Source organism: Enoplosus armatus, chromosome 7 (assembly GCF_043641665.1).
Source record: "Enoplosus armatus isolate fEnoArm2 chromosome 7, fEnoArm2.hap1, whole genome shotgun sequence".
Taxonomy (NCBI): domain Eukaryota; kingdom Metazoa; phylum Chordata; class Actinopteri; order Centrarchiformes; family Enoplosidae; genus Enoplosus; species Enoplosus armatus.
The window spans coordinates 6099505-6123213 of NC_092186.1; the positions used below are offsets into that span (position 1 = coordinate 6099505).

The 23709-nt window shown below is 41.1% G+C and overlaps 1 protein-coding gene across 2 annotated transcripts in view; it reads left to right on the forward strand.

Moving 5' to 3' along the window:
• The first annotated feature begins 1219 nt into the window (after positions 1–1219).
• rab6ba (RAB6B, member RAS oncogene family a) overlaps positions 1220–23709 on the forward strand; it is a 44331-nt gene continuing 21841 nt past the window's right edge. For both annotated transcript variants that reach the window (XM_070908656.1, XM_070908657.1), the window contains exons 1-2: positions 1220–1289; positions 21300–21358. In XM_070908656.1, coding sequence (XP_070764757.1) covers positions 1220–1289; positions 21300–21358 — 129 coding nt within the window. The remainder of the gene's footprint in view (positions 1290–21299; positions 21359–23709) is intronic.

The window sequence follows — 23709 nt, forward strand, 5'->3', positions numbered from 1 at the left end:
AAACATATATACAAATTGTCAGCTTGGAACAATAATGTGTGTCTGATAAAAAATATATAACTTCCACATTAAAATCCTACTACTGTCTACTCCTGCTGGGCACAAGATGTCTCCTACTTCACTGTAAAGTCCGTGTTCAGTGTATGTGCACGTGGCGGCCTCAAGTTCCTACATCACACTTGTATAAATTGAATATTATATACCAGGATTGGCTTCCAAACTATTTGTGATGTCACAAATCATGCTCGTAGGCCCCGCCCATTAAAAAATCTGATTTTCAATGAGCACAGAGAAACTTTCCACTTCCAGCAGATGAATATTAAAAACAGCCTTATGGTGTCAAACTCTGCACATACATCATTCTGCACAGTGAAGCTCGATCATCCGACTGTAGGAACAAGAAGAAAAACATTTTGGAGTGGAGGAGGCCTTTAAATATATGTTGGATACTTTCCAACATACTGAGATGGATGAATATCATAGAATATTTTGTAAATATATATTTCTACAATTTCAAACCACCGATTTTATACATGAAGATCAGTTTAGTCACCACGGATTGTACTACTTAGCCTGTGAAAACAGCTTAATTATATTTTCTGTGCCTTTTACAACGCAAAGTCTGAGAAAATAACCCTGATGACGCCATCAGGGTTATGGGAGTTCAATGCTGAATCACTGGAGCAGTATAGTGTAAAATATTAACTTGATTGCTTTTTGCCACACACGTGTGGGTAAGCACTTATGTTGGGTAGGCACAGAAATGTGCGCACTTATAATTTGTGTTGAACCAAGAGAAGAAGTTCTTCCAGACAGCTGAAGCTGGAGCTGGAGCCCAGCAGCAGCACATTGTACATGTCTGCCTCTCCCTCCCCGGCTCCTCCGGCTCACATGACGTCATCTTATATCACGGCTGTCAGTTCGGCGGAGAACGAGGAGAGGCCGCGCATGCGCAGAAGCCCTCGGGTGAGGAGAGGGGGGAAAAAAAACAAAAACACCCCAAGCGTCACGGACCGGTGCAGCAGCAGTGTGCTCCCATCACGAAGAAGAGAGAGAGAGAGGGAGAGAGAGAGAGAGCGGGGCTGAACGGAAAGCAACACCACCGCCTTTTCCATCCAGCATCCTCACCGGCCAACACCGAACTCGAGTGGGAACACACACAAGTACACCCAGACTGTCCTCCGGTGTCCAGAGCTCCCCCCGCCTCCTCCTCCTCAAAATGTCCGTGGGCAGTGACTTTGGGAACCCCTTAAGAAAATTCAAACTCGTCTTTCTGGGGGAGCAAAGTGGTAAGAAATGTTTAATTCTCCCGAGAAGTTCTTCTTTTTTTTTTTGGTCGTGTGTCAAGTGAACCCGTTGCACCTGCCGTCCAGTCGGCAAGTTCATCTTGAAGAAGAAACTGACGTTTAGCTAGCTTAGTCCGGCGGTTATGCGTCTGTTTGGAGTTGTAGGATTTAAACTGAAGAAGAAGAAAATGTCTTCTTTGGTGAAATGTTTTCAGTTTGGGAGGGTGCGGAGGGGGGGGCGTTATTATAATCAAATGACCAGCCTGTAAGGCTTCAACACAATGGACTGGAGTGTGTGAATTGTAGCCTGCAGTCTGGAAGTTTAACAGTGAAATGACAGAGGCTCTAATAATGCTTTAATGTCCGCCTTCAAAGGCGTTTAAGCCTGCTATTAGGATGAATGAGTAATACTACATCTGCATGTAAGAGGGGGCTGTGTGCAGCCTCAGGTCTGATGCGGTGGATGATACAAGTTGGTAAATATTCCTGTGTGTTGAGACACACCCAGGTTGTCAGTGGCGATGAGATAACTTGTGTGGCTGCAGTATCTGCCCTGGAGTTGTTCCGGTCTGCCTGCTGTGGCTGATCAAGTTTGGGATTTTTCGCACGATGGCTTGCTCTATTCACTGTTGTTTCTTGTGGAGACTCATCTCTGATTTGTCTGTCTTTTTTTTTATTTATTTTTTTATCTGCGCCTCCATCCCGAGCTTTACTCACCCACACCCTCAGACATTCAAAAGCTTCTCCTTTTTCTGGAGGCTCCAATGTGGCAACACAGTTGTTTTCCACGAGATTACACTGAGCTGGCTGAGACATGATGTGAATCTTTAGGTTTACTTTGTCTTTGGAACAGGGCAGGTCTGTTTATGGTCTAATTCAGAGGTCTTGAGCAGCCGAATGAACCACATTAGTCATGGTTCAGTCCTTTAGTGAGTCCTATTGATCATCCAGTATAGTGGTGTCATGCATAACATAGTTTATTGTTCCATTTACAACCTGCACAACCAAGCATTGGCTCTATAACCAACGAGGGATGATCACTGAACACTGAGATGCCTTAAGTAAACTTAACAGGAATCTTGAGAATGCATACTGACAACTGATGGTGGTTGATGGCAAGTCATTCTCAAATGTGAGGATTTGCTGCTTTTCTCTGTTTTATATCATTACAAACAGAATATCTTTGGGATCATTGGTCAGACAAAACAAGACGTTTTCACTATTTTATAGATTAAACTGTAATCAATTAATGCAAAAAAAGAAATTGTAGTAAATACGGAAAATAATGATTAGTTGCAGCCCTTGTTAAGATGTATTTCAGTGCATTGAGGGGTTTGTTTTGCATTAAAAAAAAGTTATTAAATGTGATGCTACTCTTTGTAACCTATAAAACTTGACACTTCATCTTTCACGTTCAACTGTAAGTGAAAGTAAATTCGATACGGTATGTATATAGTATACAAACATAGGCTTGTCGGTTGGCTTTGCTCTTGGGGCAACTTTATGATATTAAGTGCCAAGCAACAAGCCAAAGGGGATTTGGCTGCACAAACATAATATCAGGGAGTGGACTGTATGCACCAGACCACAAAGCTGGCTGAATGTTTTGACATTATAAATAATGGCCAACCTGGGGAGATAGAGAGAGAAAGAGACATCATGAAGACAAAACACATTTATCTGATTGTTTCACTATTTTCAGTGTGCTATGTAAAGCTTCATTTCAGGCTTGTGATTCATACCTCAAATACCAAGATTCATCTCTCTTTATTATTATTTACATGCCGAATGAGCAACTGGTAATAATATGAAAGCAGAGGCTTCAGGTCTTCATGTTAGACAAAGGGTTATGGTGCTTTTGAGGTTTGCTGCAGCTCCCTTTTCTTCTCCTTCTCAGTGGAAGTCTCAGTGGTCTGTAATTACAGACATGCGTGTGACATATATGAAGGTAAATTGGTTGTAACGGACAGTAGGCCTGAATTATTAATGAGGAACATGTCTCATCAATGAATCATTTCTCCTCATAAGCAATGTGGGTCACTTAGTAATCAAATTCCATAACTTTCTATTTGTCTTTGTTATAGCTCGCACTCATTGCTCATTAAAAACTGGTCCTTTGTGGGTTGTGTGTTTTCACTGGCAAAAAAACATTGATAAGTGGATGACTATTAATGTGTTCCTGTCTGTCTGTCTGTCTGTCCTATTGAGACATATTGTATGCCACACATACGAAAGAATTGCAGTGTCTTTGTTTATTGCTCTCTTGATTGGTAGCACGGGATCAGCATTTCCCAGAATTACTGCTGATGTCACCACTGCCTGTTAATTACGGTAACTGTTGTAAAGTTTTATCAGCAAGATAAACCTTTGGCCTAATATAATCTCGGAGGTTTGAAGGATTTTGGAAAGTAAGATGCTGTTTTTGGCCTCATTCTGTAGCGTCTTTGGTAAAATGGCTGTTGAACTCTTATGCCGCTGGAGGCAGGTCTGCAGGGACGGGTCCCAGCCAGTCTGGAGGAGTGAGGTCTGTGCCTGTTATCAGTGCGAGGGGACTTAATTTGTCAACCAGCGCTCATCCAGACAGTGGCTGCGCTAGCCTCATAGTTTGATTGGGTCGTCTCCGGTGGAGCTGTGTCTCTCTGACATGTCTGCTATAATTGCAGCTGGTGCCCAGGCGGCCGTGAATCCCGTCAGCTCTGCCACTATCATTTATTAATGTACACGGCTGGACTCAAGTATGTCAGGAACAGGGGCAAGAGTACTGAGGCTGCTGTGGAAAGATCACTTGTTCTTTCTAGGTTGATAGCTCCTTGTGTACAGTGGAGGCCCATAATGGTGGCTGAAAGTGTCTGAAAAATGTGTCTATAAAGGGAAAGATGGCAAGATGTTCTGTTTTTCATAAAAGAACCAGCTAGCGTCAGAGAGGTGGGGGCTCCAGATTAAGTGGGTGGAAGCAGGCAGAATGTTAAATGAGCTGTCAGGAAGTCTGTCCTCCTGCATACTTCTTTGGTGGTGTTTTCTACACTGCCTGTACAAAGGAGGCTGGCTAAAGATTTCCTTGACAAAGCTGAAGGCCTTAAGCAGGCCAATCAGCTGTTTCCAAGTCTGTGTGCCCACGCTCCTGGTGGAAACAGCATTTTGCAATTGCCAGCATTAGAGCAACCGACCACGTCATTGTTAGAACACCTCAGATTACTGCTCAGCATTTATTGGGTCATAGATGTTTTGCCATAGGCAAGTTTTCAAAGGAGCAATACTGTGTGGTGCTTGGTGAAAGCTAATTGTTTGGAGGTAATCCCCCGCTGCATGCTTCATTTCACCTTAGACAAACAGATGGGAATACATTTGGTAGATGCATCCGCATGGCTGCCACGAGATTTTGCTCACTGGATCAAAATGCCATCTTCCGTCTTTCGCTGCACAGAGATTGCCATCGCACAAAAACTAGAGCTGGCATCAAAATACTGCTGAATCACCGGCCCGCATGCTTTAAAGTAAGGTTTAGTTTGTTATCTAATGCATCAATCACTGTGTCTTCAGGGAACAGCTTTCTAAGCAAATGAAACTTGAGTTTTGTCTTGCCCTGGCAGGCAGCAGCTGACACATTCCCCCACTGAAACCACAGATGCAGATAGAAACTACATATTTACATACATGTCCACACATCAGTGTCAATGATCAATGATAAGGAAGTGTTGAAATACTGTCGCAAACAGAAAGTCACAGTTCTGTCTGGACACCACTGAAGACTAGAATGTGATTTTCCAACCTTTTTGCATACAGATGAGCAGGTAGTTCATTTTGTATTGGATGTATTTCCGTCTCGTAATATGTAAAGCTTTGGCTCCATAGAGGCAAGTTTGATTTGAAACTGACTTCTAAAAACTGCTTCCGGGACTTGATGTGTAGATAACGTATGCGTGGAGCATGTGTGTGCAGTCATTTCCTCACAGAAACTGAGACAAATACTCAACGATAAGAATGTCTTGCTGGTGTGAATCGGAGGAGGGTGGAGAGGAAATGTGTGGAGAACACTGCTGTGATTTTCACGTAGGTTGGTTTGTTTTATTTGTTATGTCTTTTCTGTTTCAGCTCCTTGAAACTCTGTGCAACAACTTAGGAGAATGATTCATTTCAGAAGCATTTCATTGTAACACAGGCCATTAAGTAGTCATCTATGTTTATCTAAAAGACACAGGACAAAGTATAATATTTATGTGACACTTTGATGATTGATCCACATGAGCTTGAACCAGGATAACATGATGCCACACCCAAGAAACAACACATTTCAATAGACTTGCCATAGGGTTCTGGAGATTCTAGAAAAGCCCAAAACCACAATATCCTTTGCAAGAGCTTGTAATGCTGTGTATAGCCTCAGGTATGGGAAGGGTGGAGCAGGTGAGTTCAGTTGGCTGGTTAGAGCAGAGTGGGGCAGGTCACAGGGATTGACTGGTGCTGTTGAACGCGCTCTCTCTTCTGCTGAACCTCACCAGCTCCTCTTCAGCAACGAGGAACCTTTTTTCAGAGGAACAGTCATTAAGTGAAAGGATGCTACCGATAAATACACACAGGTCTGAATCTCAATTATACCTTGATTATATCTGCTCTTTTTGAGGGGTCTGGCTGTCCCATAATCCTGTGGCACAGCCATGTGGCATAGCCAGCAAGCTGTGGAGTAAATAAAGTTACCAGACCTTCAGCTTTCAGGATTTTTCCTTGAATGAGGGATTGAAGACAAACTGTCCATATTGACTCGAAGATTGAAGTCTCCGGGAGTCTGCTGCTGTAACATTTGATGATCTAGCTGCATCTAAAGATAACTGATCATCTCTTTCATTTCACATCCCATTGCATCTTCCCGGCAAGTGCTCTTCTTCTCTGATGGATTGGGGGAAACAGCTCCCTGACAGCTTTGATCTGCTATTGATCGGCTCAGCTGCCCATTAATGGCCGTAATTGATCAAATGGCATCCATCCCAGCAAGGCTAGTCCCTCCGACCATGGCTTTGTGGCAAGAACACGTCTTTGGAGCATGTGTGTTCTTTTCTTAGCCCGGCACACTTGGCGTTTTTATATACTTAAGGATGAGCCTCCTCTTGTTTTTTAGCCATGCTAGAGGCGTGTCTTTAGGGAAGACAATGTCGCTTTATCAGTCGGTCTATTGGACGGTTGCCGTGAAATTTTGCACAGACATTCATGGTCAAGAGAAGATGAATCCTAATGACTGTGGTTATTCCCTGACCTTTCTTGTGTGAAATATGTCTATATAGACTAAATGTACTGGCACCACGTTTTGTAAAGACATTCACGCTCCCCAGAGGATGAATCCTATCCACTTTTCATCTAATGCCATTATAGAGCCTTAGTCTGCATCTGCTAAGGTGCATGATTCGAATGCATCACGTTTCACAGCGCATATTACACATCCCCGAAGATGCTTAGAAAAATTGAGGAGCTTAAAAATAATATTGATGACTGTAGGTTTGTTTTTTCTGACTTATAAAGAGGGGCTTTCAGTCCTGCAGGAGCTGGTCTGCAGCCAAGGAATACCAAGCAGAGCGACGGTAGCTCTATACATATGCTGCACAGCTGAGTGGGCGTGTTCCTGAAGGCCCATGGGAAAGCACAGCCTCGCTTATACACTCAGAATAAAACAAGATTTGCAAATCTGTCTGCTGCCCATGCAGTGATGTAGAGAAACAGTCTGATTCAGTTCTGCCAGCCTGTGTGCCAGTGAAAAGACGGAAGCAATATATGACACCACCGTTTTTTAGAGTGGAAGAATAATATAGCGAGAGTGGGTGCGTGTACAAATGTAACTTCTTTCTTAGAGTAAATGTTAAAGAAAAACTTCAGGAATAGATTCAGGAACTTTTAAAGTACCTCACATCATTCAGCTGGAGAGACTATTTGCAGACCCTTCTCTCTAAATTGTGTGTCTTAGGAATAGATTGGGCTCTTGCTTAATGTGCGATCTTTCGAAAGGAGAGAGACAGAGAATACCATTTAAACATAATCCCAGTTGCTCAAACAGAACGGCTCGGTGAATGAAATCCCCGCTGAGGAGGAAGGCTGTCATTTACCCAGCATGGGATGTGACACTTCACTGAGTTCAGCAGGTCTCCATCAGTGTTTACCCTTTCCCCGGCTCCCCAGATGAGCCCTCATCATGGGGCTGCTTTAGCCTGAATGCAGCCTTAAAATGGTACCATGTTCAATGGGTTTTTATTGATTGATGAGTTAGTTTGTGTTTTTAATCAGCCCTGTTCAATACAGTAGATGTGACTGTTAGAATATATAGTCTCATTGAGATGCCAGTGGGATTTATGGAGTGGAGGGAAACTGAACATTCATCACTCCAGTTTAACATAGTAGGTTGTAGTGTTTTATCTAACTCAGCGGACAAAGGAATGAATCACTACCCGCTGACTTGCAGAGAAACAGGTGGCAGAGATGCTACAGGGCTGCAGCAATGCAGGACCACTCATAATGTCATTGTGTTCGGTGGCGGCTATTTTTGATTCGTCACATTCATTTTTGTTCTTTTTAATCAGATGGTAAGTATTTCTGTCTTTCCACAGCCCTTCATAGTGCTCATCCTGCCAGCATCCTTTGAAGGACAGGAAGGAAGGAACATCTCCAGGCCCTGCTTGAATCTATTTTGTCTATTTTTCTTCCTGGAACCTGAATGATTCTTTAGAAGCTGATGTCTGTTTTAGTGCTTTGCCCCATACACACACACACACACACACACACACACACACACACACACACACACACGCACTCATATAACTGTGGGATAGTTTAGCCTTGGAGCAAAGGCAAGCCTTGATCCCAAACACAATGGTTACAATGCCTGTTTTGTTTCTGCTGTGCAACAAAGATCTAAAGGTAAACAAGCTAGAGTTTCACAGTGTGAGAGCAGCCTTGAGTCAGCACGTCTTTGCTGGGTCCATCACGATCATATTCGATCTGAATATCAAAACTATATTTTGTTATAGTTATAGACTCTGTTTCCATGCCAATGTGCAGATGTATCTTAGTCCCAGTCTGTCATTTTGACCACATAAGTTACAGGGATATTTACATATGTAATTGAATTGTTTGGTTGATAAATTAAAAATTAGCATTTTGTGTATTTTTCAACAGGTCATAATTTGAAGCATAGGCCTGTTGTACACACACGTAAACAAACCTTTTAGAGCATAAATAAGATTTATTTGTTGGCAGAATTTGAGAGTGAGTGTAGCAGGTGCAGGACTTTAGCAGTGGAAGGACTCTTTTGTTAACACGTGAGGCATGCACTGTGCCTGTAGTGCAAAACTCATGCTCTTGGCTTATTAAGAAGCCAGATCCTGTTTGACCAAGGGCTCTTGAATTTGATTAAGTTGTTTTTTTTAATTAGAATTGGCTGAAAATAATTCTTCTTGTCAGTGTGGTGCATGCAAGGCCAAGGCATTCTGACCCACTGGTTTCACAGTGCACGCTGAAGCAAAATATGTTGGCTCTGACTGTATGCCAGGGTCAAGAGAGCGGTATTAAAGACTCCTTTGGGATGCCCACGTTGCTTCTATAAGCCATGAGAACTTGAAGGCCTAAAGGTTTTGTAGCTGGGTTTGTTTTTAAATCTTTCAGCCTCCTAGTGTTAAAAAAATGACCAAATACATTTACGCCTATGATGTAAAGTGGAAAGTGTGTTGTACAAACATCACAAAAAACAAAATGCCTCGTACTCCTACTAGAAGATTAAATGGCTTACCGTGCTACACATGGACTCATTCTTACTATTAACTGGCAGTCAATCCTGATTTAAACAAGTTTGATTTACAAATCAGTTAAGCAGAAATGATTCTCGTGATGAATTGATCAGATGGCTCAGAGGGTTTCAGACGTACTATTGCATCTTTCATCATGATCACACCAAATGATAAAAACTGAATGTAACCTTGTTGTTATCACTACTGCGCTTTGGTCAATATTAGCCCGATATATATTCCTGTGCCGCCCCCTTGATATTCCTCTAACAGCAAAGGAAATTGCACCTCATGGACACCTGGATAATGAAATTTCAGTTAATTAACAGCAGACAAAGGGTGTAAATTATTACAGTCAGTTACATTTGTCACAGTCCAGTCTACACAGTGTTTGTCACCGAACAAAATAGCAGCAATGTTTCTGTTACATGAGAGCTCTCAGACAGTTTGTTCTCATGTTAGCTGAAAACTGAACAAACTGCACAGATTTGTCAGTAACTGTCTGAATGACATTCAGTGATTTACTCCCACTGCCAGACATAGCTACAAGGTGCTTTTGTTTTCAATTGTTTCATCCTCTACTGTAGAATATTCTCAAACCTCTTAAACTCAGGGTCTACAGTGTGTAATGAAAAATCACTTTCTTCATCTTGCTCATTCATTTCTAACTGCAGACCACATTATTGATGCACAATTAATTAGTGTTCCATACATGCAACTTGAAAAAAAAAAAACCCTGTGTTTCCATGTGAGTCATTTAGAATATACTCTTGTTGAGTATGTTGTTGCAACCTAAGTTATTACACAAACTTCATTTATCAGCGTTTAATTAGCAGAATGGACTTAATGTTTTTGTGCACCAAATAGATTTGTGCATTAGTTACCCAGTGTCACTCCTGAGGGAAATATATGGAAATATGATGTCTGGTGGTCCATACTGAAGAATTCCACAAGTTTTCATTAAAATTAATTAAGGTAATTGGATGTATTCATTATATCAATATTTAATTAAGAGGCATTGGTCTCTGGTGATATAGAGGCAACTTGACAATAGATCATCTGAACAGAGAGACTAAAAACCAATGAAAATGAGTCATCAGTAGTATAGCCTTGTTTAGATTCAACACTCTGAAAGTATGCTGGGACTGTAAAAAGGGATTATAAGCATTAGAATTATCTAAAGTAAAGAAATAATAAAATACTTTTACTTAATAGTTAATTGTTATTTTCAATATTTGTATATTTGTTAACAGCAGTCTATGTGTCCAGTAGCATTATGTGGACTTACAGCCCAGCTACAGTGTTAAGTGTTCCGATTGTTGGCCATGTGTGAGAAAAGTATTGTGGGACATCTCTAAAGCCTCTGCTGCCTGGGCAGCCTGGGATGTCGGCATGTCAAGTAGAAGCTGTGTTATGATTCCAGATGAATGTGTAAACAGTTGGTCTGGGGTTGGGAGAAATAAGGTTGGAAACACTGATCACAGGGAAATTGTTAGCCTTGTTGGTAAGCCACCCAGATTGTGACCTCCATCTTGTGATCAATTGAACTGGTAGATGGTAGCCTGAACACTAATCACACTTATTATATATTTTGAGTTTGCCGTGTGAAACAGCGCCTCTGCTCACGCCTCACTCATAGGCAGTGCATATTTGCTTGTTAACCTCACTACTGCTGATTTGAGCTGAGTGCATCATGTAATTATGCCTTTTATCTGCTGTATTCAACACTGAGAACATGAACATATCTCTAAATATTAGAAGTAGTACAACATACACATATACAGTATGTCTAGGTGTAAAAGCTGTGGCCTCTTACTCTGAGAGGAAGCTGTTTTCATTTCTCCAGCCTCAAGCTGCCCTCTGCCTTGCGAGAATGAAATCAAATTTAAACATTAAAACGTCAAGTTGGTGTGTCTCAAGCCCCCTGGACTCAAACAGTAGACATATGGCTTCTATCTCCTTTCCCCAAGGCAATCACAAACACCATGAAAGTCATATATTTCAAAACTGGTGTCACACCTTGGTGGATATGTCGTTGTGCTCTCACTGTGTATGTATTGGTGTGCGCGTGTGTTGCTATTGCTTTTAGTAAACTTATAGTAAATGCCTCATTAGGCTGCATAAGAGCTGAAATGGCTTTCTGAGTGCTTTATGTGTGCACGGGAGACTCAGCCTTTGTTGAGTTTGAAAGCATGTTCATCCATTATTCAGAGGTATTGGTAAATGGACGTGTCCTGGTAAGAGTTCATGTTGCAATTTTTCTACAGGTGCAGTCCACGTGACACACATTGTAAGAGCAATTAATGCTGCACAGATTCTGCCATGTAGCCAGACAGGAGACAAAGACTCTAAAATGACTGAATGAATAAATAGAAATACATAACTTGGTTCATTCATTGGTCATCAGCAGTTAAGAATCAACAGCAATGTTAGCGGCTCTGTCAGGCTCTACTTTGGCACAGCAGTGCTTTGAGCTAAATGCTAACGTCAGCAGCATTAGCACTAAACACTCAAGCAAAGCTGATGCTGATGGGAATGACATTAGTTTTGTAGTATTTGGTCATAAACCAGGTGTATTGGACCAAGGACTGGACAAATAAAATGTCTCACCAGATGCTGATGGCTGATGGCAATCCATCCAACAGACATTTCACTAAAAAACACAAATGTGAACCTCATGGTGAATCTAGAGGAAAAGACAGGGGATCACCAAAGTTATTAAGATTCATTGTCTGGGAACCATGAATATCCGTACAAAATTTCATGGCACGCTATCCAGGAGTTGTTGAGATATTTCAGCTGGGAACAAAGTGGTGGACTCACAGACGGACAGGTCAACATTGCCATCCATAGAGCCATAAAAATGGAGGCCCTGGTCAGTTGCATATGGGTATAAGGGTCTTGAAGGGTCTATAGGGTCTAAACTTTTTTCTAGGCTAAAACAGGCTATATTCTGTTAGGAAGGGAGTTTTTTTTAATGCTTTCATATAACAAGTTACATGTAACAAGTAACATAATTTTTCATGTTAAATGTATGACGTATAACATGCCCGGTACACTCACACAGGTATTTTCAATTCTGGCTGATTGCACCTTGGCTAAAGTATGCTGGAAGTTGCGTGACATCACCAAATTTTCTGTACTAACAAGAATAATAGAGATGTAAGCTGTCCTATACCCTAACAGGTGCAGGGGGATGCCAATCAAGCATAGTACACACCCACACAGCCCAGAGGAGTTTAATCAGACAAATTAAGTGAGAACACTTGTGTGGATGGACCAGGGATCATCATTTAGATTAGTTATAACCTCCTTTATCAGTCTTGTCACACAGTTTATTCATGAAATCAACATATATTATGTGTTTAATACTAACAGGAAATAAACAAACAAACAAAAAAAACAAAGCAAAGTAATGTATGAGTATCTCCTGCATTTATTTTGTGTATTGCATTGTGGTGTTGAGTTTGTCAACATCAACAGTGCTCTTAAAAATCTTTACGGAAATCCTTTTTTTTTTTAATCATGCATTACTGACTCGTTTAAATATACCTAACATGGCAGCATGGTAAAAAGCAGATCCACTAATTTATATCAATGCAGCAGAGAGCTAGGCTTAACAAAAACTGCTGCTTACAATGTCATGAAGCATACTTTGTGACGAAGTTACAAGCCCAGAGTATAGACTGTATATGACAGCTCCCCAAAAGTGAAGCCAAAACGTCTCAATCGCCCCCTGGTGGCTGGCTGCAGTATAGGTCATAAACCCCGCCCCCTCCATGTTATGTTAGGGACATGCATGGGACATGAGCCAAACTAAAGACTCAAACTCAAAGTACACGTCAAACATATTTCTCCCAAAGATGGTTTCTGTCATTTTAGGTAGTTCTTATCACACGAATGTTTCTTCAAGTGTTCGTTTTTCTGATATGTTTGGTTTTAATTAGTTATTTGATGCTATAAAAACGGGGTGAAACGTCATAATTGACAGCTGAGATTGACTGTGACGTGCTCGCGTTTGGGTTGAGCGGGTGTATAGGCGGGACCTCGCTCCACTCACCGATCACCACTGCGCAGACTCTGGCTCCAAAAGATGTCACCAGCGCAAGATGGCAGCGCCCATATCCGTGATATTTTGGCTTCATTTTTGTAGAGTGGGAGAAAGTGGAGACGCGTCGTCCATCTTTATAGACAGTCTATTGCACAGAGGCAGGGTGTCACACTTTACTCCCAGATAGACAACAGATGGATAATTCTTTATTCACAAAAACACATAACATTAAAGCACATAGCTGCAACTTATTCTGTTATGTGTTTGCTTCACACATAATTCGAGGTATGTGATGATGAAACAGGGTCTCGCAGATTGCCTGAGGCAGCCTCACATCTAATGGCTTGAATCCAGAGAGCTCATCGTGGCTCTGTTTTTGGGATTTGCTGGTGGGAAAAATGCTAGCTCTTGTTTTTTTTTCTGTCATTGGAGGTCCATCATGGGACACAACCATTTTTAGACCTTTTGTTGATCTTTTATATCTTCAAATGAGGGGCGTGGCTCTAGGTGAAGTAAACCCGTAGCCCATGAGCAAGGCATGTTACCCTGGAATGTGTCAACCAGAACGCAGTATTTTGTCAAATGATTTAACTCAGATGTAGCTGGTCAATGTTTGTGCAACATCCATGTCAGTTGGCGCTGAAACGAGACAGTTTCATTGCAGAGAGATGGTTTCACTGCTCTAAGGGTGGCAGTTCCTTTTGATTTGTTAATGCGTGTGTAATTCGTTAACTTAGACTGAAGGAAATTCATTTTTAGGCCATCTGCTGTTTGGCTTTCTCCTGTCGGGTTCTGTATGCCAGCTGCTGTGACTATGAATAAACAAGTACACAGATGCAAGAGTCCATATCTCTCCCACTGTTCTGTATCTTCTCCAGGTCTCTGCGCTCTCCATCCTCAGCGAGGACAATCATAAATAAGCACTAATTTTTTTCTCTGTTCCTTCATTCATTGCTAAATATTAGATATCTGCCTCTCTCCGGCGTGCCGAGCTCTCATCCCGGTGTCGTGCGAAAGCAAGGCATGACACGCACTGTTTTATTTTTATCCATCTCCTTGTGAGTGGGAGTGGGGCCCATGCGGAAAACACTGCCATGCTCTGATTGGCTGCCAAGTCCTCAAGGGTATTCCATAATGCCTGCCGCCAAATGACCAGCAGTGGATTTACCTGGCTGCTTGGCACACAGCTTCAGGGCTGGATGGACAACTTAGTTTATTATTCAGCTTTATAGAGCTCAGCAAGAAGTGGTAGTTTATAATACTACGTGTGTGTGTGTGTGTGTGTGTGTGTGTGTGTGTGTGTGTTTGTATGTGTGTGTACATTGTCTGGTCCATAGATTAATAGCAAGGGCAACAAATGTTTGCATAACTAGTTAATTGGAAAGAAACCTCCCCTTCTTAAAGTTTCCCTGGAAAGAGTTTATTTCAGTCTCTGCTGTTAAAAGCACATTTCCACACATATACACTATATAAATGCTCTGATAATGCTGAAAAAGGTCTTAATTTTGTCATTAAGTGTGTAAGTTTTTCTATTTTAAAGGACACTCTTTTTAATCACAACCATTCAACACAATTATCTACAGTTCTTGTGATATCTCGGAGGGATTTATCAATTTCGTTCTTGCATATTTGTTACACATTTAAGTCACTGATTGTTTAGGTGTAGAGGTGAGACAATCCTTAACTAACTCATTTTATGGATACATAGTTCACAAATGGCAGGAGGGAGGCAGAGCTTAATGTGAGCCCAACTGTGTTGGACCTTTAACGTGCCGTAAAATTGCATTTTGAGCTCTTAAGAGAGGCCCTGATGAGGTGTCTGCTGACTGTGCTCAGCGGAGTCCTGGTGGTGAAAGTGCAGGTTGTGCAGCAGCCGGTGCTCAGTTCTCTCTGTTAATTGGCCCTCATGTTGCTAACTCACTCTGTAAAGTCTTTGAAGCAACACACGAAGTGGAGACTTCATTAAAACCAAGGCTATAATTGGAAACCCACTACGCAGGAATCCCCTATCTGTGTTACTATTTATTAAGCTGTCTGTAAGGTGACTATATAACTGATAGCTTACTCAGTGTGGCTGTATAACATCAACAGGGAGAGTGTGTAAAGAGGGTCTGAATAATATAAACTGTTTTCAGTTTTCGGTCTAGTTTAAGAACATAGTAAAGTAAGTCGGTAAGTTTTATTAATATAGTAACCTGGAATGTATTTAAAGGAGGACTCCGCCTGTGAAAAAGTTGTATAATGTGAGTTAAGGAGTTAAGTGGCGATCACACCACAAAGTGACATTTGCTCGTCCCTGCAAAATACTCGCAGGAATAGTTGGTGAACTGCTGTAGCTAGCGAACTAACCGCTAACTTGCTAACCGGCCCAGCCAGGCTAGCGCTAGTCACTCACGGCTCACTATTGTCTCTCTACTGTGCTGTTTACTCCCCCCTCGCATTTTGTTCACCATTGAACACCATTACCTTCAATGAAAAGTTATTGAGGTGGGAAAATAAACTTCTCTGCTAACGGTTAGTTAGCAAATTCGTTAGCTCATTACCATAGCTTGGTTTCTAACAGGACAATAAGTTCATACAGTTTTTCAAAAGACGTATTTCTACTCCTGTCTCATAACTGTCTGCAAGCCATTGCTCTTTTGTGGAACAGTTTTTACTCTGACACAGTATGTCAAATAAAAGTGGATGAAACTAATAAGCCACGATAGCCTCCTCCATTTCGGACTCTCCGGCTCTCCATCCTCTCAAACCTCAGCACTGTCGAGATGGCTTGCTTTTGGTCAATGGCACAAATTCATGTGTCAAACATCACCAAATTTGAACACCACGTGAACATTTGTGTGGATTAATTTTGCCTCAAAGTGGATCCTCTGATTGTGAATCGATTGGAATTACTTGATTTTCCCGCAGAATTTAAACATGTTGAAGATCTTCTGTGATGGGGCAGTCAACAAAATAACAGGGCTTTTGGTAACATTACCGTTTCCATTTTTTTTGTATGTATAATACAAACAGCATAAGTCGTACAAGTCTTGAACAGATGTCCACTTACATTTAACGGTCCCATCAGATGGTTCTGTCTTTTTCTATGCCAGGATGTGGACCATAGTCTGTGGACATGTGGAGTCACTGCAGGTATGAACGGAAGATGATGTCGTCAAGTTCACATACAATGCTGCAGTAGGATGTTAAAGATTTAAATGCCTTATGTAACCTCATGAATTCATCCTCTCTAACCCCTGCTGCAGCTACGTAACAGAACAACTCTAAAATTACCACAGCCATTTCAGTACAGCTACTATATGTAAGCACGAACATGCCGGTTAAAATAGAAAAGTCACAACAAAATTTTGCAACTGTTCCAAAGCACTATAATGTGGGCTTGCAGCCAATCCATAACCCTCATTAAAGGCAGGGAATCTTAATCGGGACATTATCAAGAAATCACAACAAACAAAGCAGCGTCCCGCCTGTCCACAGTCCAGACAGGCGCTAATTAAGGTAACACAAGAGGAGCACATTAGCATATTCATTTTGAGGTCCCCCCTTGAGTCCAGTAGCAGATCAGGACTTGAATGAGCTGTTCTTAAAACAAGCCCACTTGGTGTTTATTAACAGGCGCAGGTTTGCTCGGCTGTTGAGAGCCACATGGAGGCGGTTTGGGTGAATTAGGCTGCTGTTGTCAGAGGACATGTTGTGAATGGTGGACAGCTTTCTCACTGTTATTAAGGTGGCCATTTGCACAAAAGGGACTTGTACAATTTATCCTCTTCAATTAGAGTGTGACGGTAATCAATAGGTGCCAGACACTGAAGAAAGAGCTACATTGAATAGTTTAAATGTCAAGTTGAGACATTTGCACAGACGGCCTGGAATCTGTGGGAGAATTCATCAAACACAAAAGTGGCCGCTCACAATAAATGTTGCATCATTGCTTTCACACCGAAGGGAATATGTACCATCCCGTAGTTTGTAGTTAAATACCAAAACAGTCGACCTTTTCTATCTACCTTTTTCATATTTGCAATCACTGAACCTCCTCATAGGACATCATTTTGTGTGCAAACTATTTCATTAAAAAGATGACATAGGTTAGTTTGTTTCTCATTACGTGATTCATTTTGCTTAAGGTTTTGTTATTGGCCCCTAGACAGGCGGTTTAAATTATAGCTTAACTTCTTGTAGTTCAATGTCGTCCTTCCTTTTGAAATGTAATAAGCTACAGTTTTCTGTAAACCCACTGCCCTGCGACAACACACCTCCGTTACGACCTGAATGAAAAGAGGTCATTGCGATGTTACCTCTGCCTTTGCTTTGGATTTTACTTTTATGTCTGACTAAAGCTACTAATCATTTGAATCCCATCATAATCTCTAAAATAGTGCTCAGCGTTAATGGCAAAGAGGATGAAAAGCTTATGAGGGGGAAATGTTCAGAAATGCGGAGCTAATTCTGAAATGTAATCAAAAATCTGCCTGGTTAATCATTTTCTTTTTAGCCTAACAGAAAATTCACTAAATTATTGCAGCCATGAGCGTAACTAAGCTTCCTGCTTCCACCCCAGTAATTAAATTCACACAAACAGACCTGGAGTTATATCTGAAGATATTGACAAAAATTGAATACCACACTCAGATCAGCCTTTTTAAGATAGCGAGAATACTGTAGGTTGAATCGAGACATTAAGAGCCATGTTAACGTTTCCCTGTAGTGCAATGGTGTGACATCTCAGTTATGTAATTCAATGTGTATCATTTAACTGTTTTATACATACACTCAAGCAAAATAAAAGTCTTTGAGGAAGGGAATTTGGTGTCTCTTCAGATTTTGTTCACGCTGCGCTCTCCTAGATACTACTTGAGTTAGAGGAAGAAATAAGGACGAGCTGTCTGTGTCTGAGTTTTGAAGCTTTCAGCAGTGACTGAGAGGCACAGAGTGCTGTCTCACGTTGCTCCGTGGTCGAGGAGGATGAGTCAGCAGTGAGGACACTGGATCAGACTCTCCATCCTAATGTTCTGCTCTCTCATAATCACTGATGTGAAGGCATGCTGTGCCGAATAAATATTCAGGTGAAAAATAGTGCCACATGCTATGAAGTCAATATTGTATTGTAATGTGTGGGGCTGCAACTATTGATGATTTGTGTTAAAAAGTAGTGAAAGCAATTTACATAGTCCCAAGATGACATCTTCAAAATGCTTGTTTTGTCTGACCAACAGTCTGAAACTCAAAAGGTATTCAATTTACTTTTATACTTTTACAAAAGATAGAAAGGCAGCCACTTTACCTTTTGAGAAGCTTGACACAGGCAATGTTTTCATCTTTGCTTGCTAAATTACTTAAACGATTAACATATTATCACAATTAACTCTTCGCTAAGTCCCGCCCCCGCCTTGTTTACTCAGAGTACATCCACATTAAGCCGGTTAACTCCCCCCAAAATGGAGCTTTACCAAAATGGCCATCAGGGTGTATACATTTCAAAACGCCACCTTGTTGTTTCGGTGTGTACGAGGTAAACTGAGCTTTTCACAAAAATTATGATGTAAGCCAGGCAAGTGAGGATGGGGGGCTGTGGGCCAGTATAGTTAGGAATACAAATAGTCGCCTCTAACTTTCTCTGTGATCGTTTAAATGCCAATATGGCTGAATAAACAAATTGTCATTAAACTGCATTATGTAGCTTGGGAATGCCTGTTGGTCAACATGTAGTGTTTATGGGAAACTGAAATGTCACTGTTGTCATTAAACTGTATTTATGTTGATTTTGTCAGGCGACGTCTGACGTCCGTCATAACCACAGTGGTTATGTCAATCCTGAATGGGGGTTTGTCTAACGGAATCTGAAATCCCACATAATGATGTAGTTAGCTAATGATATGCTAACTCTTGGCCTATATGTATCACAACGTCACTGTAGGCAATTAGTTAGCCAGGCATGCTCATGTTAGCGGCTTACATTAGAGCAGATAAATGCTTTTTAATCCATTCCTTACACTTTTGCTCCTTATTAAACAAAAGGAACCCACCTTTGATACTCTTTAAATGCTGAGCACTGCTTTTACTGCTACTCCATGCACACAAACTTGGACTTAACTAGACGAGTCATGATGGAGTTTTAATTCCAAAGAGACCATGACTGAGTTAGTAGAACGTGTTGAATTAGCTGGTATCTATCTAAAGTAGGACAGCTCTGGAGCTAAGTAAGCTAAATGATGTATTGATAAATTAGCATAAAATCATTAGCATAATCGCTAGCTGCACATCAGATCCTGCCTTGCAGATATGGAAAGCAAGTCAGGGGCACAGACAGATGTAATTAGTCTGCCTGATTAAAACTCTTTCTGTAAACAATTGTAACTGGGTGCCCATTTGATGAACTGTGAATTAAAGACAGATTGTGTTTACTGAGTGAGCCTGTGCTTGCAAATTTTGAGGGCTCAGTTACAGTACATTTCTTTCACATGAATAATTAATTGAAATTTCTCAAATATTTAATAACAACAAATCTGGAATGGCAGCTGCACAAAAAGATGTTGCATGTTGTGCTGGGGGTACATGTAGATGAGTGGATTAAGGTCTATTAGTCAAGAGTCAATCAGATGACATGTCAGTAAACTGTATGTTAGTCAATACCATGCAGAGGCTGGTCAGTGTTTCCTGGCAGATTACACGTAACTGTAGCACTTTGGGTCTGTTCCACTGGAGTCAGAGGGATATAGGATACCAGCTCTCTCAGCCAACCATCTACACTGCTGCTAAATGGATATAAGAAGAGGATGTGATTGATTCCTGCTGGCTTTCCCCTTTGCTGTGCTCCAGTCCCCTTCATTAGTAAAACCGCTGAGGATAAAAAAATCTGAAAACCATATACGCCATCTATCAGTGAGTCAACCATGTCTCACCAGCCTCCTTTTCTATAAGTGATTCATTCTGGTATGTCATGCCTTACGCTCCTAAAATGATGAATTCATTATTGAATTGATATTAAATTAGGTGGCTGTTTTCCAGTCGTTTGTCAGCCACATACCATAACACGCCTCCGTAATGATTCTTGGCAGTTTAGTTAATTGTAATTTTTTTTACAGAGCAAAACATCAGATCTAATAGTTGGGTACATTTAGGTGCACCATGAGAATACCTTCTTCTTGTGTATCCACTGCAACAACAGCTTGTCTAAAATGGATTTTCCTAAGCAGGCACGATGAATCACTTGTTCCTTTAGCTTCATCTTGATATTGATGGTGTTGCCAATGTTGTTTGAAATACATGCTAGAATATATTTTCCCATCTGTGATCGCTTAAATCCCATGCAAAAAGGTTGGAGAGCGAGCAGTCCAGGATTACTGTAAGTTATTGTTTGCAGTGCACGGACATTGATCAGGGGAATCAATTGTGCTGGAGCTGAACAATGCTCAAAAGCTGCAGAGTTTGCAACAGATTGTTGATTCCAATCATTAATTGCAGTGTTCTCTGACAGCTGATTTAAAAAAAAAATAACAATAAATATATTATTTAACTTCAAGGTACAATGCAGTGTTATGCTAATACAGTTGCCCTGTTTAGGCCGGTGATGGAGATTATCAGCAAGGGATATTGTGCTTGTAAAAAACTTAGAGCCCCTGAAAAAAATGTCCAAATATTAAATATATCACAACTAAATAAGCAACAATCAAAGTTAAAATTTGGACAAATTCGTTTTTAGTGAGAAAAAGCTTGGTCAAAAACAGAAATACAGGAATCTCTCACTGGAAATTACAAAAACTCTTCTTATGATTAATTAATCAGTGTGTTGGCTTGGCATTCAGTTTCAATGCTAAGCAGATGATGGACAACTGTAAATGTCTGCAAACCCAGTTGAAGCCCTCATATAACGGCATTTTAATTGAAAAGGCTCAGGTTTCCTGTCGTTTTGTAAAAATACGTTTGCATCTTTGCATCTCATCACCCAGCTCTCCCAGTGTTATGGGAACACACATAATGCCAGTAGCTGCAGCAGCACCGCAATTACATCTGGACCTGATGCCGCTGCTGACCTCCCGGTCACCCCCACACACAGTAATGAGCTCCCCGGGCAGCAGTGACAGCCATGGTAGAAACCAAAACCACCGATCCTGCTGTTACATTTATTGACTGCCTGAGTAGAGAAAGATGGAGCCTCTTGTCTCATTTAACGCTTTCTGTCTTTTTCTTCTCTTGCAGTTGGAAAGACGTCTCTGATCACACGGTTCATGTATGACAGCTTTGACAACACATATCAGGTAGGTGCTACGGCCGGCGCTGAGAGGGAATCTAATGATCAATTTTGTCTCTATTGTTCACACTGATCAATAGTGTGTCTTTCCTTCTTTTAGTGAAACACACAGCTGTACATAAATCAACGACATAATAATCAAGGAAATGAATTCACCAGAAATATCTATTTTTGTGTGTGTAAAACGAGGAAGTTCTGGCCAACATGGATGTTAAAACAGACACCTTTCTGAACTGAACAACATCAAGAGTGCTGTGGGCCCTCGGGCGATCACTATTTCTAACCCTGTTCTCCAAAGCAGCGTAATCTCACGCATCATCCTAAAAACAGAATATTGCTTATGCTGCCACAGCACTTATATAGAGGCCTTTGCAAGCGTCTGCAGACACGCAAAGGACCCTTAAATAAAACCTGCAGTATTATTGCTTTATAAGCAAAAAGTATCTACTTATGGAGTAATAAAAAAGGAATTAAAAATAAATCTCACCAAGCTATTCTGCACCACCTTCTCATGTAGTTTGGAGTGTGTGTGTTTTAGCTCACTCAGGCTCTTTATTGAGGGAATGTACAGTGTTATGAGCCTGTATAATGTGTGAAGCATAAGCAGATTAACCTAAGAAATACTGAAATACCATCAGTACATGAGAACCCCGAATGTGAAGAAAACTTAAGAGGTAACTTTGGTTTTTGCTAAACTTCAAGTAAGAAATACAACTTAATTTGTGACTGAATATCATTCATCATCTGCTGATAATACCACCAGCATACCACTCAGTGCAGCTGCTTTATGTCTGGTTACGTTCGCCAGAAGGAAGAATCTCTGTCATCCTAACAAACTGCAGGCTCCGGCTGTCTACTTTTTTAAAGTTAAATAGCAATAGAAAAGATTTCTACCATTTAAGATTGCTCTGTGATTTAAATTTCAGAAGCGGTTAGCTTGATAATAGGACATTTATTTCTGTTTAACTCAAGATGAGGCACTCTTGTTTCACGCGCGTAAGTTTTCATATTGTTGCGGCCTCACATTTTTGTGGATCATGTGCAAAATATTCGTCTTCACCACGGAAGGAGTACAGTATGTGTAGAAGACACAGTGCAGGTGAGTCTTTAGAGACTCAGAGGCCTTCCTTGGCTATGAATGATGTCTCTATTTGACCAAAACCTGAACCTCACCTTATCTACCGACTGTACAGCGTCTCTATTTTAATTTGAAGAGGTGAAGCTTTCATTTAAAAACATCTCTGAGTTGGAAAAGACATTTCCATCAGGTATAAAATTGGCCAGCGTGCTCGCTGTCAGGCCAGTAGAGTTAATAATGTTCTGCAGCCTCCTGGACCTTCTAAAGCTGGAGACACATACTTCAATCCCACAAACTCAAAGTGTTAATCTGGCCCTGCCTTTAAATCATCCACAGCAGTCTCTAAAGATTGCTTCAGTTCTCCATCTAAGCCGTGCCTCCTTTTTCCTCACCTCTTCCATCTAGCTTGACTTTCTTGTCCTCTTCAGTATAAACATCTATAATTAAAACTGTCTGTCTATCACCAGGAATGGAAGTTTATTTAAGGAATAGGTCGACTTTCTGTGTGAGTTAAATAAGAAGATTGATACCGCTCTCATATTTGTCTACTCAGTGTAAGGGTGCCGCCAACAGCTGGTTAGCTCAGCTTAGCTTAACACTGGAAACGGGGAAACAGCTAGCTTGGCTCTGTCCAAAGCTAACAAAATCTGCCTATCCCCACAAAAACCAGTAAACCACCAAAAAAGAGTAAATACGTCGGTGTTATGGGGGTTAGTGGACTGTTTATTGGCTGTGACCAGTAACTCTCTTTTCCAAAGTAGTCTGGCTTATAACCGTAAAAAGGCGTATTGCTGTTTTTACCTTCGTTTTTTTACAGATTACAGTTAATTACAGGTGCTGGTAGGAGGACAGAGCCAAGCTCGCTGTTCTCCCTTGTTTTCAGTCTTTGTGCTAAGCTAACCAGCTGCTGGCGGTAGATATGAGAGTGATATCAATCTTCTCATCTAACTCTCAGCAGAAGAGTGAATAAGCATATTTCCCAAAATGTCAAACTTCTGCTGTGAGAGAGCTGCACAACATCTGCCACACAGACTGAGGGTTGAACAGTCTGAGGGTGAGGGTGATATTATCAGTGTTGCTTCTAATACCTGTCTACTGTCTACTTTGGCCTTACTGCATCCTGCGTCTCTATTCTTCAGTGTTCGTAGGGTACTGTGCTGTGCTGTAATGAGATTTGGATGGCTCATTGTGTGTGGATTAAACTGTCTGTGTTAGGCCTGTGATGCTGTGCTTTCATAGCCGCTGCTGTATCCTCTTATATTTCTACATTCATAACAAGT